This window comes from Erigeron canadensis, chromosome 2 (assembly GCF_010389155.1).
Source record: "Erigeron canadensis isolate Cc75 chromosome 2, C_canadensis_v1, whole genome shotgun sequence".
NCBI lineage: Eukaryota > Viridiplantae > Streptophyta > Magnoliopsida > Asterales > Asteraceae > Erigeron > Erigeron canadensis.
In genome coordinates, this window is record NC_057762.1 from 36,549,136 (window position 1) to 36,562,635 (window position 13,500).

At 34.8% G+C, this 13,500-nt stretch overlaps 2 protein-coding genes across 3 annotated transcripts; one reads left to right on the forward strand and one right to left on the reverse strand.

The window, feature by feature from the left end:
• Window positions 1-916: 916 nt before the first annotated feature.
• Window positions 917-3,783, forward strand: LOC122587211 (26S proteasome non-ATPase regulatory subunit 4 homolog). 2 transcript variants are annotated; one of them, XM_043759315.1, is made up of 8 exons: window positions 917-956; window positions 1,055-1,103; window positions 1,224-1,255; window positions 1,901-1,936; window positions 1,996-2,100; window positions 2,216-2,321; window positions 2,660-2,777; window positions 3,058-3,783. In XM_043759315.1, exons 3-8 carry the CDS (start codon window positions 1,232-1,234, stop codon window positions 3,518-3,520), a joined length of 852 nt encoding a protein of 283 aa, XP_043615250.1. In that variant the 5' UTR covers window positions 917-956; window positions 1,055-1,103; window positions 1,224-1,231; the 3' UTR covers window positions 3,521-3,783. The 2 variants fall into 2 exon arrangements, with proteins under 2 accessions (XP_043615250.1, XP_043615251.1); XM_043759316.1 differs by lacking the exons at window positions 917-956; window positions 1,901-1,936 and having other exon boundaries at window positions 967-1,103.
• Window positions 3,784-12,269: 8,486 nt separating this feature from the next.
• Window positions 12,270-12,885, reverse strand: LOC122589872 (allene oxide cyclase, chloroplastic-like). The gene is made up of 2 exons (XM_043762199.1): window positions 12,599-12,885; window positions 12,270-12,513 (listed from the first exon to the last, which is right to left on the reverse strand). The coding sequence occupies exons 1-2, from the start codon at window positions 12,822-12,824 to the stop codon at window positions 12,368-12,370; spliced, it is 372 nt and encodes a 123-aa protein (XP_043618134.1). The 5' UTR covers window positions 12,825-12,885; the 3' UTR covers window positions 12,270-12,367.
• Between the last annotated feature and the right edge of the window lie 615 nt (window positions 12,886-13,500).

Below are 13,500 nucleotides of genomic sequence, written 5' to 3' on the forward strand. Positions count from 1 at the left end.
GTCACCGTTGCATTACCATTACCGTTTCCGCCGCATAGCGCAGGTATTCCTCATAAAGGAAATTTTTATTTTTTACTTTTATTTTTAATGTTATATTTTATATATTTATTTTTATTTTAGAGTTTTGTTAATGACCACCATTAGAGCTATCAGTATTAATTATTTGGGTATATTAAAATTTGTATATTATTATGCGAAAATTCAAAGAGATGTTTTTTTTTTAATATATAAACTACTATTTTTTATGCATGGAACAAAGTATTAGTAGTAACCGGGCTAAGCAATATAAGTGTAGAAGTATACTACTAAAGCGAACGGACCCCTTAACGAATCTGTCTATAAATATAAATTCCCCCATTTCCTTGAGATAAAACAATCTATGATGCACCGAAACTCCAAACAGGTAGGCGTACCCGTTTCAGAAACTCCATGGGAACGGAAACTCGTACGAAACGCGTACGAAACGTTTTCTTGAAGTTTCCATATATACCGAAACGTTTATGTGAAGTTTTCATACCGTATCTAATTAATATTAGGGTTTCAATGAGTTTTTTGTATTCCAAAAACGACTTCCATCTTGCGACTATGCGTACTCCCAAACACAAACCAACTAAATTATACAATTAAGATCACCATTAGACTTTTTCTGTTCCAAAATTGATTATTAAAAATTTAATCCGTGATCACCTATCACCATCAAACATATATTATAAAATTATACATATATAATTTTACATAATCTCTGAAGTCTCAAGTCTCTCTCTATATAAAATCAATATATTTATTTTTTAAAATTTTTTTATTGCCGTATCTTTGCCGTACCCGTATCCTAAATTTTTTAGTTTTGCCGTTCCCCGTTCCCGTATCGTTCCCGTGCCGCTTTGCCGTATCCGTTTCGGTGCTACATAGAAAACAATTCGTCTAGGGTTGGACTAGGGTTTGATGCGTAAGGGCAGGTATGGCGCATCATCTAATTTCATTCGATCGATAGATAAATCTAAGGGTCTGTTTGCCGATCTAAGAGTAATAATAAAGAATTCTTTGATGCTTTCAGGTGTGAATTGATCGTAGACCCTAATTCGTTTTCATCGGACTCACCTGCTGTAAGCGATCCTTTTTACCTTTTTAATTATTTTCAATTATAAATTCGCATGGTGATTTTCCACTGGATCGTGTATGATTTATCTGTTGTTTAGATGACGAAGATGTTTTCAATTTTTCAGGTACCTTCATGATGGCGGAGCCGATCCCTGAGGTACCAATTTTCATCTTCTTCGCTATTCAATTAGAATTTTAAAACCGACTAACTGTATGGTGCATCATCATTCATATTCATATTCGTTCCATCTATCCTAATGTTTTGATGTTTTCAATCACGTGTTAATTTATCTCGATCCTAATTCGTCTTTTTTACCCACATGCTGCTGTAAGTTATGCCCTTTTTCTTATAATTTTTAAAAAATATAAATTCTCATCATGTTTTCCGCTCCTTAATCTGTTTTTAGATGATGTTTTCAGTTGTTAAACTCTTACGAAACGATTCGACTCGTTAGATGACTCCTTTTGTCCAGACTCTTACGAGTCGCCGTGTGAACTTAGGCCGAGTTACCCGTCACAAACTTATAATTATTGTAGCTCACTAGTTTTGATCATTTTATTGCGAATTTGGGGATAAAATGTAACTTTATGTCTCAAAACTATTGAATATGTAATATTTTGCTAAATTTGTTAAGATAATGAACTTATATTTTGCTCACAGATATATATTATGTAGTATTTAAAAATGTCCCGACTCTTACGAGTTGATTCACCTTCACGAGGCAAAATCATGTTTTCTAGTCGAGTCAAAAGTTACGAGTCTCTTTGATGATTTTCTATTTCTTTTTTCAAATGAAATCAGGTACCTTCATGCATGACGGAGCCGCCGCCCCCAGAGGTTGTTGTTGTTGTTCTTCTTCTTCTTCTTAAACTTACTAACTGTGTGTGTGTTTTCAGTTTACAGTTATCTGTATTGACAATGGTCGGAGGGCTGTGTATTGTGAAGAGGTGTATCACGCTCAAGTTAAGGCTGCTAGATTGTATTGTAAAACTGTATTAAAGGTTGGTCATTCATTTTCATACCATATATTGTTGATTGGGCCATTGAATTGTATTATTGGTTTACTATTATCTTATTTATGTTGACTACCACTACTCCTTTTCATTTTCCTTGCAGTGTGACCCAAAGAATATTGTGAGCATTATCACAATGAGTTCGTTAGGATTTGGTGTGCTGGTTCATCCAACTAGTGATCTAGAACAAATCATGAGTGCCCTTCGATGTTGTCTTCCTTCCTTTTACTTAATTACCTGTTGTATATTCCATCTTTATATATATATATATATGTGTATATATGTGTGTGTGTGTGTGTGATTGATTGGTGGCCCATTGGTAAGTTGTTCGACTTCGGGGTGTCCCACTAGGTTCGAGTCCCAGTCCCGCAGTGGATTAATTGGCAGGGGGTGGTCGGTTCGGTAGTCCTTGCCTCTATACTAGGCATTCCTCTAGCTGATGAGGAGGGTAGCTTGCCGTTTTAAATAAGTAAAGTAAAAATATATATGCGCGTGTATGATTGAACTTTCTGGCTGAACTGAAATCGGGACTATGCTTGCTTCTCAGATGTACCTTGTCAAGGTGAAGGTGAGACAGAAGTTCAATGGGCTTTGGCTAGTGCATGTGCTACTTTTTCCAGTGCTCCCTCAGATATGAACAAAAGGTTACTTATGTTTATTGGAAGGTATTTAATCCTATATCTGCTTAATTGTTTCACCTATGCAAGTTCTAAATTGTTTACTTATATTCTTTTTAGGAAGACCACTAAAGTTAAAATCTCACATATATTCCCAAAACCAGAAACTTGATTGGAAAAACTAATGTCCTTTTTCTGGAACGGTGTTTATGATGAGAACCATTCTATAATACTCTATCTGAATTGTCATAATCGCTGATAGATTTTGTTAATCTTGTTTCATATATGTATACTTGCTAATCAAGTAATTGCGTCTCTTTGCTGCCAGTACTATATCTCTGCATCTTAGCGAAGCAAGCTCATATGGAAAGAAGCTCAAAGAGAGCGGTGTAGCTGTGAATATTTTCAACTTCTTTCGGTTGAAAATAGACTCACCTTATTTCAATCCGAAGTCTAGTGTATTAGAGGGTAATTACCATTATGGGAGGGCAGAGCTTGATCTACTTCTGGCTACTGTCAATGATGATGGGTACAGCCACATAGTAGATATTGTATATGATTATGAATCTTCTGTTATTGATCATCTTCGCAAGTCTATATTAAAAGATCATGACCATTACTTAAAGAAGAAAGCTGCTATAGACAATGAGAAGAACAAAAGTGCTGCAGATGAGAAGAATAAAAGTGGTAAAGCACAGGAGTTTAATGAGAAGAATATAGGTGCTGCAAATGATGGATATGGTAAGCGTTTCTCCAGGAAGAAAGAAAGCAAAAGAGGACAAAAAAACTAAGAGAGTTGGAATATGGTAAACATTCCCACCTTGTGACAGATTTTTAGCCTGGAGAGAATGAAAAGGTGAAGTTGTAAGCTACCTGAGTCACACGTCCAAACCGAGATCCACTTGACAAGATTGAGTCTAGCTTAAATTTTCTTGTTAGCCATTTTAGACCATAATATTTAGCAGCAGCCATGTTAGTTTTAGATTTCTTGGTCCAAGTATGCGATTTTTGTCATTTCAGCTTCAATCTTCATTTTCTCTATTAATTATCTTAATTCATCTCATTCTTGACATATTTCATCATATAGACCTATAATCAAATAATAACTCACATTAAGTATAAAAGTCTATAAAAATGACAATAATACAAATATAAAAGAAATGATATCGCGTAAAATATATCAGGCGCCTAACCCTACGACTTCAAACCCTAAACTAAAGCTTAATTGCTAATCAAATTTGATTTCACATGTATAATGTTAAAAATATATGTAAAATCATTTTTGATTTTATGTATACATTTTAGATAAGTTCCATTCTAAAACCTTAAAATCTAAACCCTTGGGGGCTAAAAGTGAATCCAAGGGGGAAGTGTGATCACGGGGTAGGGTTTGAAGTCGTTAGGTTAGCCAAACGGCTAACCCTCAATCTTCAAACCCTAAACCCTAGAGTGGGATTTAGTAGGGGAGGGACGTGGAAAATCAAATTTGATTCGGAGGGGTAGGGACGCATTCTAAAACCCTAAAAAAGACACCCATTTCGAAGCGGATGGAGCTCATTTGTTTTGTCTCAATATGTGTGTTAGCCCCCAGACCCCCGTAATGTGTGGGGGCTTCGCACTTATGTACATGGTTTTAACATTTGTGCCCAAAGGTGTAACACCCCGAGCTAGGCTCAAAATGCTACTGAAAAGATATAGCGTATGCTTGAAATTATCGTATAATAAGTCTAAATGAATAAAAAGGATCCGGTGAATCCAACCTCAATAAAAGTACAATTGCACAATCAAAAGAGGGCTATCGATCCTAAGCATAAAGTAAAGCAATGGGCGAATGAATCCTTGATCCACCAAAGTCCAAACCCGAGTCCAACATAAGTATCAATCAAACTTCACATCCAAGAATTTCTTGATTACTTGAAAAGTGTACTAAACAAGGTCAACACTAGGTTGGTGAGTTCGTAGTAATGGATCATAAGGAACCATTGTCAACAGTCACAATATGTATAAGGAAAAGTAAGCAATGTCTTACGGTAGCCTTTATAAGGCACAAAGTCAATCAAGATAGGTAAAGCAATAGTAAACCTCGTCACATAACAAGCCAATAGTGTATCAACAATGATGAGGAATGCGTGTCACAATTATGCATATGTAATATCATCATCAATGAGTATGCAAAACAATAAGGATGCATAAAACATATGTGCATGCGACATGATCAAGCAATGCATGAGTGTATACCGTGTGTCCCCCGGGGAGCGAACGACCTCACACACATTTCCCATGTTAGAGGGGTGCGTACGTTCCGGCTCACGTTTCCCATTAGCGTGGGGGTGCTTGTGTTTCATCAATAACCATATCAATACGTATGCGTGTTTACGTTTCCCCGGGGAGAGAACGGCCTCGCACACGTTTCCCATGTTAGAGGGGTGCGTACGTTCTCGCTCACGTTTCCCATTAGCGCGAGGATACGTATATCTCATCCATAACCAACAACGCGTGTTACCTCAATCACAAATCCATCAATCATCAACCAACCAAAGCTATATGTACATACACTTAGGAGGATTCTACTTTCAATGGGTTCTTGATGCTTATATATAGGGTTACCCGCAACCTTCCCACCACATCTCAAACCCTTTGAAGGTATAATCGACTTCCATGCATGTACATCTATCCTAAATAATCACAATATCACAATCATATGCGTAATCAACCAAACGTGTCAATCAATCCATCATTCAATCAATCAAGACCATCCATCAATCAAACAATCAATCAAAGCTATTAATCAATAAAACAATCAATTAAAACTATCCATCATATAATCAAACAAAAAGTTGTCAATCAAATTAACCAAACAATCAAACAAGCACGTATGTGTACACTTTTTAGTCCGAATCTCAATTGAGTAGGGACTTACGGAACTCACATGTGACGAGCAATGACAAGCCCAAGATAAAGGAAGTAGAACCGACGTCCACGAGAGCCGAAACCTATTATACATGTATCACATTAAACCTAAAGCATCTCAAAAGTTAAGGTCTCTTAAATATTGACCCTATATTACTATAAAAGCTTTATTATATCCATTTTATAAGGCTTTGATCCAACCAAGGTGGAATCGTTACGTTTTGCTTTATCTAAACTTTTGATTTGTTCAAATTATTTTTTGGACTCATAGGCCTATACCATTAGAAACTAGAGTCATTTACGCTTCTGTGGCAACTTGAATCGTCAAAAACGGACTTACGGTTCAAAAGTTATGATCGTTACAAGGAAGATGAGTTTTGGCATAAAGTGAGGCGTAAACAGGAGCTTTCTGGCGTAAAGTAAAATCTGGCATTCTAGAGGGGCGTAAATTACGGCCATAACTGGCGTAACTTACGCTGGTTACTGAACAAACTCGACCAGCTATGCCCAAAATCAAGAAATACAAACCCAAACACCCCCAAGCACCTCTAAATCGACCCCAAACTCATTTTTGACCAATTTAGGACTATTTTGAAGCTACAAAACATGCTACTAACATAATTTGAAAAAACCATCATCAAAACTCTTCAATTTCATCAATCTAATATCAAATTACCAAAATCCAACCCAAAACCCTAGAAATCCAAAATTCGATTTTGACGACCAACAAGACCAAAAATGTTTAGATTCGACTAAGGAACATATAATGATGATTTTGAGCTAAGAATCACTTACCAAAACAAGTCGGAGCTTCGGATTCGGATTTAGAGACGAAGAACACTAATTTATACCCAAAAATCTTGAAGTTTTGCAAGAGATTATTATTATACAATGATTAATTAACAATTTGATGCTACAAAAACCTAAATTTTCGGATTCAAGAAGAAGGATGAAGAAAATGGTGTGTGTGTGTTCTTGTGTTTTAGAGAGAAAAGAGGGTGTGTGTGTTTTTGTGTGTGAATAGATAAGGGAGCAATGAGAGGTGGAGGGGGGTTTTGTTCCCCTCTTGCACTCTCACGACTAGTTTCGGTTTTCTTCCAAGAAATGATTCGTTTAGTTAAAACTTTTAACCCGAGTATTGTTCAAATATTTCGTTGACACAATATTAAATGTTTTCGAATTACGCTTCTAATGACTATTAACATGCCTCCATTTTCACTATAAAAGTTTAATTACTTTAAATTGACAAATTTTCGTTTTACAAGTTCGTTAGAGTTGACATGTCAAAAATGACGGGTGTTACAAAAGGTCAAATGTGTTTTCATGTTGCGTTCTTTTCCTTTTGCATAACGAACACTTAGTGTATTGATTCTGCCCAAAGGTGATTTAATATACTTTGTGCGCTTAAAGGAATATTTTCATGCATAATATACACAATTCTTAATTTTGTGTCCAAAGGTCAAAAGATAAGCATTGTGTTGCATGACCTAATGCTCATTTGTACTTAGATATTAGTTACTTATGCCCAAAGGTGATGTAAATTCTAAGTAGAGCCTTATGTTAACTTATTGTTTTGGTGTTTATAAAAGGTTTACTTATCACTAGCTTCATTAATATACAGTAATGGCCTTAGTCTCATTACTTTTAGGAACATTACTTTAGTTCCATTACTTTTAGAGACATTACTTAATCTTCCCTTAGATATCTAGTTATAAGCAACATTTATAACAGCCATTAGTTAGTTTTAGGCATTACTTTAGTTCCCTTACTTTTATAGATATTGCTTAGTCTGCCTTAGATAGCTAATTATGTCACTATAATCTTATTGCCCTTAGTTTTAGGCATTACTTTAATAATCTTCTATTACTTGTATCTAAATTTATATCCTCCTTATTTCCATTGTAGTACCTACTCTTGGCATTCAGCCACTTACCGGTGCTAACTACATTGCTTGGAAAGATCAATTAGATCTTATTCTGGGTATTTTGACCTTGACTACGCCATTCGTCATGATGAACCCGATGCTATTACTGCGACCTCTACTGCAGAACAGAGAGCATAATTTGAGAAGTGGGATAAGGCGAACCGTTTGTCACTTATGACGGTCAAGAATTTCATTCACCTTGGTCTTCGAGGAGCTATTCCTGAGTCTGGCAAAGTAAAAACTTACCTCAAATCTGTTGAGGATTACTTCAAAGGATCGTCTAAAGCGTATGCAAGCAGCTTAATGCTAAAAATGCTTACTCTGAAATATGATGGAAGTAGCGGTGTCCGTGAACACATAATGAAAATGCGTGACATGGCGAACAAGCTTAAGACTCTCGAAATGGAAGTCTCTGATAATTTTCTTATGCATTTCATAATGACATCATTGCCTGATCAATTTGATGCCTTCAAGATTAACTATAATGCTTAGAAGGATAAATGGAAGATGAGTGAACTGATTGCAATGTGTCAACAAGAAGAGGATCGCCTTAAGCTCGCGCAACCTGAAGTTGTTCACCTTACTACCACTGCTAATTCCAAGAAGGGGAAGGGTAACAACAGTAACAAGACTGGAAATAAAGCTTCAAAGATCAGTCCTGGTGCAGTTTCCTCTAGCTCTAATGTCTTGAACATCAGATGTAAATTCTGTCGTACTCAAGGGCATATTCAGAAAGATTTCCCTAAGTTCAAGGAATGGCTAGCTAAGAAAGGTAACGTACTTTATGTAATATTTGATTCTTTTACGACTGATGTTCCTGTTAATACATGGTGGGGTGACTCTGGTTCTATGGTTCATGTGACTAACTCAATGCAGGGATTCCATACAATCCAGAAGCTACCAAAGGGCCAAAGAAAACTTAGAGTTGGAAGCGGTGATCTTTTAGATGTCGAAGCCATGGGAACTTATATTTTACGTATGAGCACTGGAAAATGCATTAGACTAGTAGATACCTTATATGTATCGAGGATTACTCAGAACCTCTTATTGGCTATGATTTCGGTTTAAAACAAAATGAGTGTTATTCCGGACTTAATGAATACTCATAGATAAATGATCGCTCGATCAAGTGGGAGAATGTTGGAACCACGTTAGTGTGACAGTCACTGATCGTTTATCATTCCTGATATGATAATTGACGATAATGAAATCCCTATGTCTATGTAAAATATATGATGGACATATTTACTCTTAGAGACGTGGTATAAGATTTCTCATTAGGTGATTGTAAACTAAGAGGACTAACGGTGCACACATTAAACCCTAAGTTTAGGTTAATCCCTACATATAATTAAACCTTAAATTTGTGTGTTTTCTCCTCTCCGATTCGTGCATCAAGCCACAGCCGAATTACTCATCTCATCATAACTCAATCACCTTGTTTTGGGAACCCGAAATAAATGACAAATATGTTTAGTGCCCTTACAGGTTCCACAGGATCATCTGGTGAGTATTTTTCCTTGAATCAAACCATGTTTATTCCAACACAGAATACATATTTCGGCTGTGATCCCTAGTCTTTTTTCAAGATCCGCACTGTATACCTGTAGCCAAATCAGATTTCGGTCATTTTTTGTATATATATATGTGTAAGTAATATATCTATATATTTATTAAAACAGTAGTTAACCAAGCGTTTTAAGCCCTCCTCAATATATTAAAACTATGCTAAAATATTGCCACATAGGATAAATCCTACATGGCATCACCATAATTTTTCTTACAATGTTTTATAGAAAAACACACGCGGACCTAGCCCACCCGATCCGTTTAAACAACTTCTATCTTTTTCCTTCCCTTTTCTTTTGCCCTAATTAGTTAGACGTAATACAAATACACAAGCATCTATATGTCTATATATCAATATCTATAAAATCTATGATTCTATACAAACAGAAAAGAAGAGATACCCAATTCGAATTGCATTCTTAAGAAGCTAATTTATGGCCGGTGAGTTATTAATTAAATTCAATTATATTGAATATGTAATTATATAATTGTGTTTTTTTTTGGTAATTACATAATTGATTATGTATATATGTTTTTTGTTTGTATATATGTGTACAGGTGGTGGACAAATGTTAGAGGGTGAATATATGGTATCTTAGAACTAACCGAAGAAATTAGTCAGAGTATATAAGTTGGCATTACTTCCGTGATTATGTATGTATATTTGCATCTCTATCTATCTTTATGGTATGAATGAAATTAATAAGTATTAGTATTACTGTTTGATGAGGGTTTATTGTCTAGGTTTCTACATAAAAAATGTTAGCTTTATGTGTAATGATTATGTCAGTTGATTTTAATCCGTTTAGCGACAACCCTTCCACACGAGAGATTTCTTTATAAGGCCGTTATCTATAATTAGGAATATTATATTCGTCTTAGATGCTAAATAGATACGTTGACCAAAGCTATGGAGGTTGAAGCAAATAGATTGAGAAGGGAGATAGCTACTATGAGTGTTAATAGAGAACAAAAAAAACAGGGCTAAACAGTTTGGTAGATCCAAGGGTTCTATGAATACACTTCTTTAAAGAATTCTCCCTGGGAACTTGCACTATAAGAAACTTAGATATGTTTGTAACTTTGAATGTATGTGTGCCCTCATGATGTATTTATAAATATCTATGAAAAAGCATCCAGTTTCTTTTTCCGAGATGGTGTTAACCTAGGTACATAACAACAAATGTATTTTCTCGAAATGATGTTTTGTTACAGGTCATTTGGAAGAGGTAGAGTGTAGAGTTTTCATTTAGTATCTTACTTTAGCATCCAACTATTTGTAAGCTATGGCTATGTTTGGGCTGCTATATATCTAGGTGATAGCGCTCTAAAAGACATACCAGTAGCAATGAAACACTTTAATAGATCAGAAGAAGCAATTGAGGCTATGAAGTCTTTTCGTCATTTGTGTCCACCTGAAGCACTAGAGTCTCTTCACAACATTATGTCATCAACTGTACAAGGTACATCGCACTCATTTACCATTACCTTTTCAATAACACATTAGACTTAGAGTTTAAAACATTAAATTAGCATCATGCAATGTTCATATTATTTGTACTTTTATATTATTTGCAAATTTTGGTAGTAGGTCCTCATTTTAAAAATCCTATAGGAGAATAAAAAATTGGTTTATTAATTTAAATGTAATGTTTATATATAGTATCAGAAATTCAATGTGCTAAGAACGCGACACTTAAAAATTAAAAGGTTATTTTCACAGTCACATAGGTACGGACAATGATTTAAGGATGATGAGGATGGTGATGATGCAATACGCGGGCTTTGCTGCCCCAAGACAAATAGCCATAGCATGCCACTCAGTAATAATGCTTTTTTCATAAAGTTTTACTACGATGGATTTCTAAAAGCGAAATGGTTAGTGAGTCATGTTCCCTATCAATATTTGTGACTTCAACGAACTTTAAAATAAATTTGACATTGTGTAAAAACATCCCTGATTTAGTTCTTCTAATTGTCTAGAATAACGAAAAGCAATATCAATATATAAATTGTTTGTCATTCTAATTATTCATGTTGTCGGGATTTGAGATCTTCATAATGATTAGTTTCAATTAAAATGCTGTAATTATTATTCTACAGTTCTTATTCTTACCATCTCAAATTGATTTTAGGTTTTGTGCTTGATACACTATATTATTTGTTGGTAACTAGCATGCGATAGTAAATGCTAGAAATATAAACATATCTGAAAAAATGAGAGTAATTGTTATACTGTAGTATTTGTTTAAGTTAGAAGCTTTTTGTGGAGCTCATTGTTGAGTAATTGTATCAACTTTGGAAGGTAGTATTGTTGTCCATCGACATATGTATTTGTAACATGGATGAAGCCATGCGCCCCTTTGCTTTTTACTTTTAATCAACATACGACATATAAAGAAAGGAAAATAAGCATTAAGCAATGTCGTGCATCACACCGGATTATTTACAAAATTAATCGAATGGTTGGTCATGAAGTCACATGATCCTTTTATGAAGGAGCGACGTTTTAAAAATAACCATAAGCCGATTAGCAGCTAGATACATGGAAATACCTAGACTTATATTAATAAAATTTTGATCAATACTTTGTACGTTAAACTATAGCTTTAAACTACCGCACATCGTGCGGGTAAAAGACCTAGTATATATATATACACATAACTCAAAAATCAAAAATCAAAAATGTATCTAGAGGGTGTTTGAGAATGCGTTATAAAGTGATTATCTGATTATTACGTTTGTAAAACGCAAATAATCTAAAAAAGTGTCTGTATGAAAAAGTGATTATTGGCTATGAAAACGCAGTTTTGGAGAAGCATGTAACTACATGCTTTTTAAAAACGCAGTTTTGAAAACGCATAATCTATTTTGAAAACGCAGATTTTGTTTACGAATCGCAATACCAAACACCCCCTAAATTATTGTTCCGTGAATTACTTTCTTTCAAAAACTAATTCGGAAAAAATGATGTATATAAGGAAAAAACAGTTTTATCTAGATTAACTTTTTTACTTATTGGCTTGATGAAATTGCTTAACTTTAGTAATTTATAAGCTTATTAAATGCTAATAATAAGAAATAAATTCTCAAGTTGATAGGTTCAAAAATAAGCTAATAAAAACATATGTATAGATAGAAAAAATGGAGGCCTATTGTTTTCAAAAAATTGATAAATCAAACTCAGAATATCAAACAAACACTAATTACCTTTGTATATTTTTAAATTACAAAGTTATAAGTAAAAAAGAAATAGTACTTTATTGGTGAAGGGAACAAGATCGCCAAGTGAGTTAACAGGTTTTTGACCCCACCGGAGATACGCTGGACTGCCACGGTCTCTTTCATTGATCTCATACACACACAGTTCATGAACTTTACCTACAAAAATAATACAAACCCATTATATAAAATCAAAACCCCATTATTAATTTACCAAAATCTTGAAAAAAGCTTTTTTACTAACCGGGTCTTGAAGAATCTGGTGATGGGGTGGCTTGACTTCTAACAGTCAACGATCTTTGGCTGCCAGAGCTTTTCATGGCAGTGGTCAGCTTCTGAGAGAAAACTGGGCTAACAGAGCTCTTGAATGAAAGTAGTGACGGAGATCCGGCGGCAGCGGTGGTTCGGCTGGTACGTGATATCCTCAAAGATGATGAGATTGTTTGCAAAGAAGCTGAAGTAGCAGCCATTGTTGAAGTAAAAAATTTATTTATTATTTTTGTTTTCGTTGTTGAGACAGGGAATGTAAATGTGGATATGATGTGTATGAATATGTGTATGTATATGTATGTGTGTATATATAGGTGTCAATGAAGAGGGAGAATGAGTGTAGGTGGACGGTGATGGGTTTGGATTGGTCTGAAATCGAGTCGAGTGTGTGTATTCAAACACCCTGATTTTTTATTCAAGTCTACGAGTATCTAATTTGTTGTGTTTACAAACCATGTAAATGAGTAAATCAAGACGGAAAATTTTCGAGTTTGACACTTTGACCCACGTGAGTTTTGTATGAAAGCTATAACCGGCCAAACTCTTTTGTACGCAGAAACTATGAACTTTGTATTCCCATGTTTTTTTGTATGTAACCGTCCATTATAGGAATCGGAATTGAAGGATATATATAGATATTAAATTTGACATTTATTTTAATTTATTTGTTAGGCCTGTATTAAGTATGCGTATCATTTATCTTCTTACAGGGATGTAATCAGGTAGAATTGGTTTTGTATAGGATTAGGCTTGATTTCTACTTAGTAATTAGATTTAAAGCTTGAAAATTACTGTAAATCAATTTCAGCCGAACATTTTTCAAAGTTCAGTTAACTAAATCAATACTTTCAAGGTAAATTCAACTTGATTTAAGTA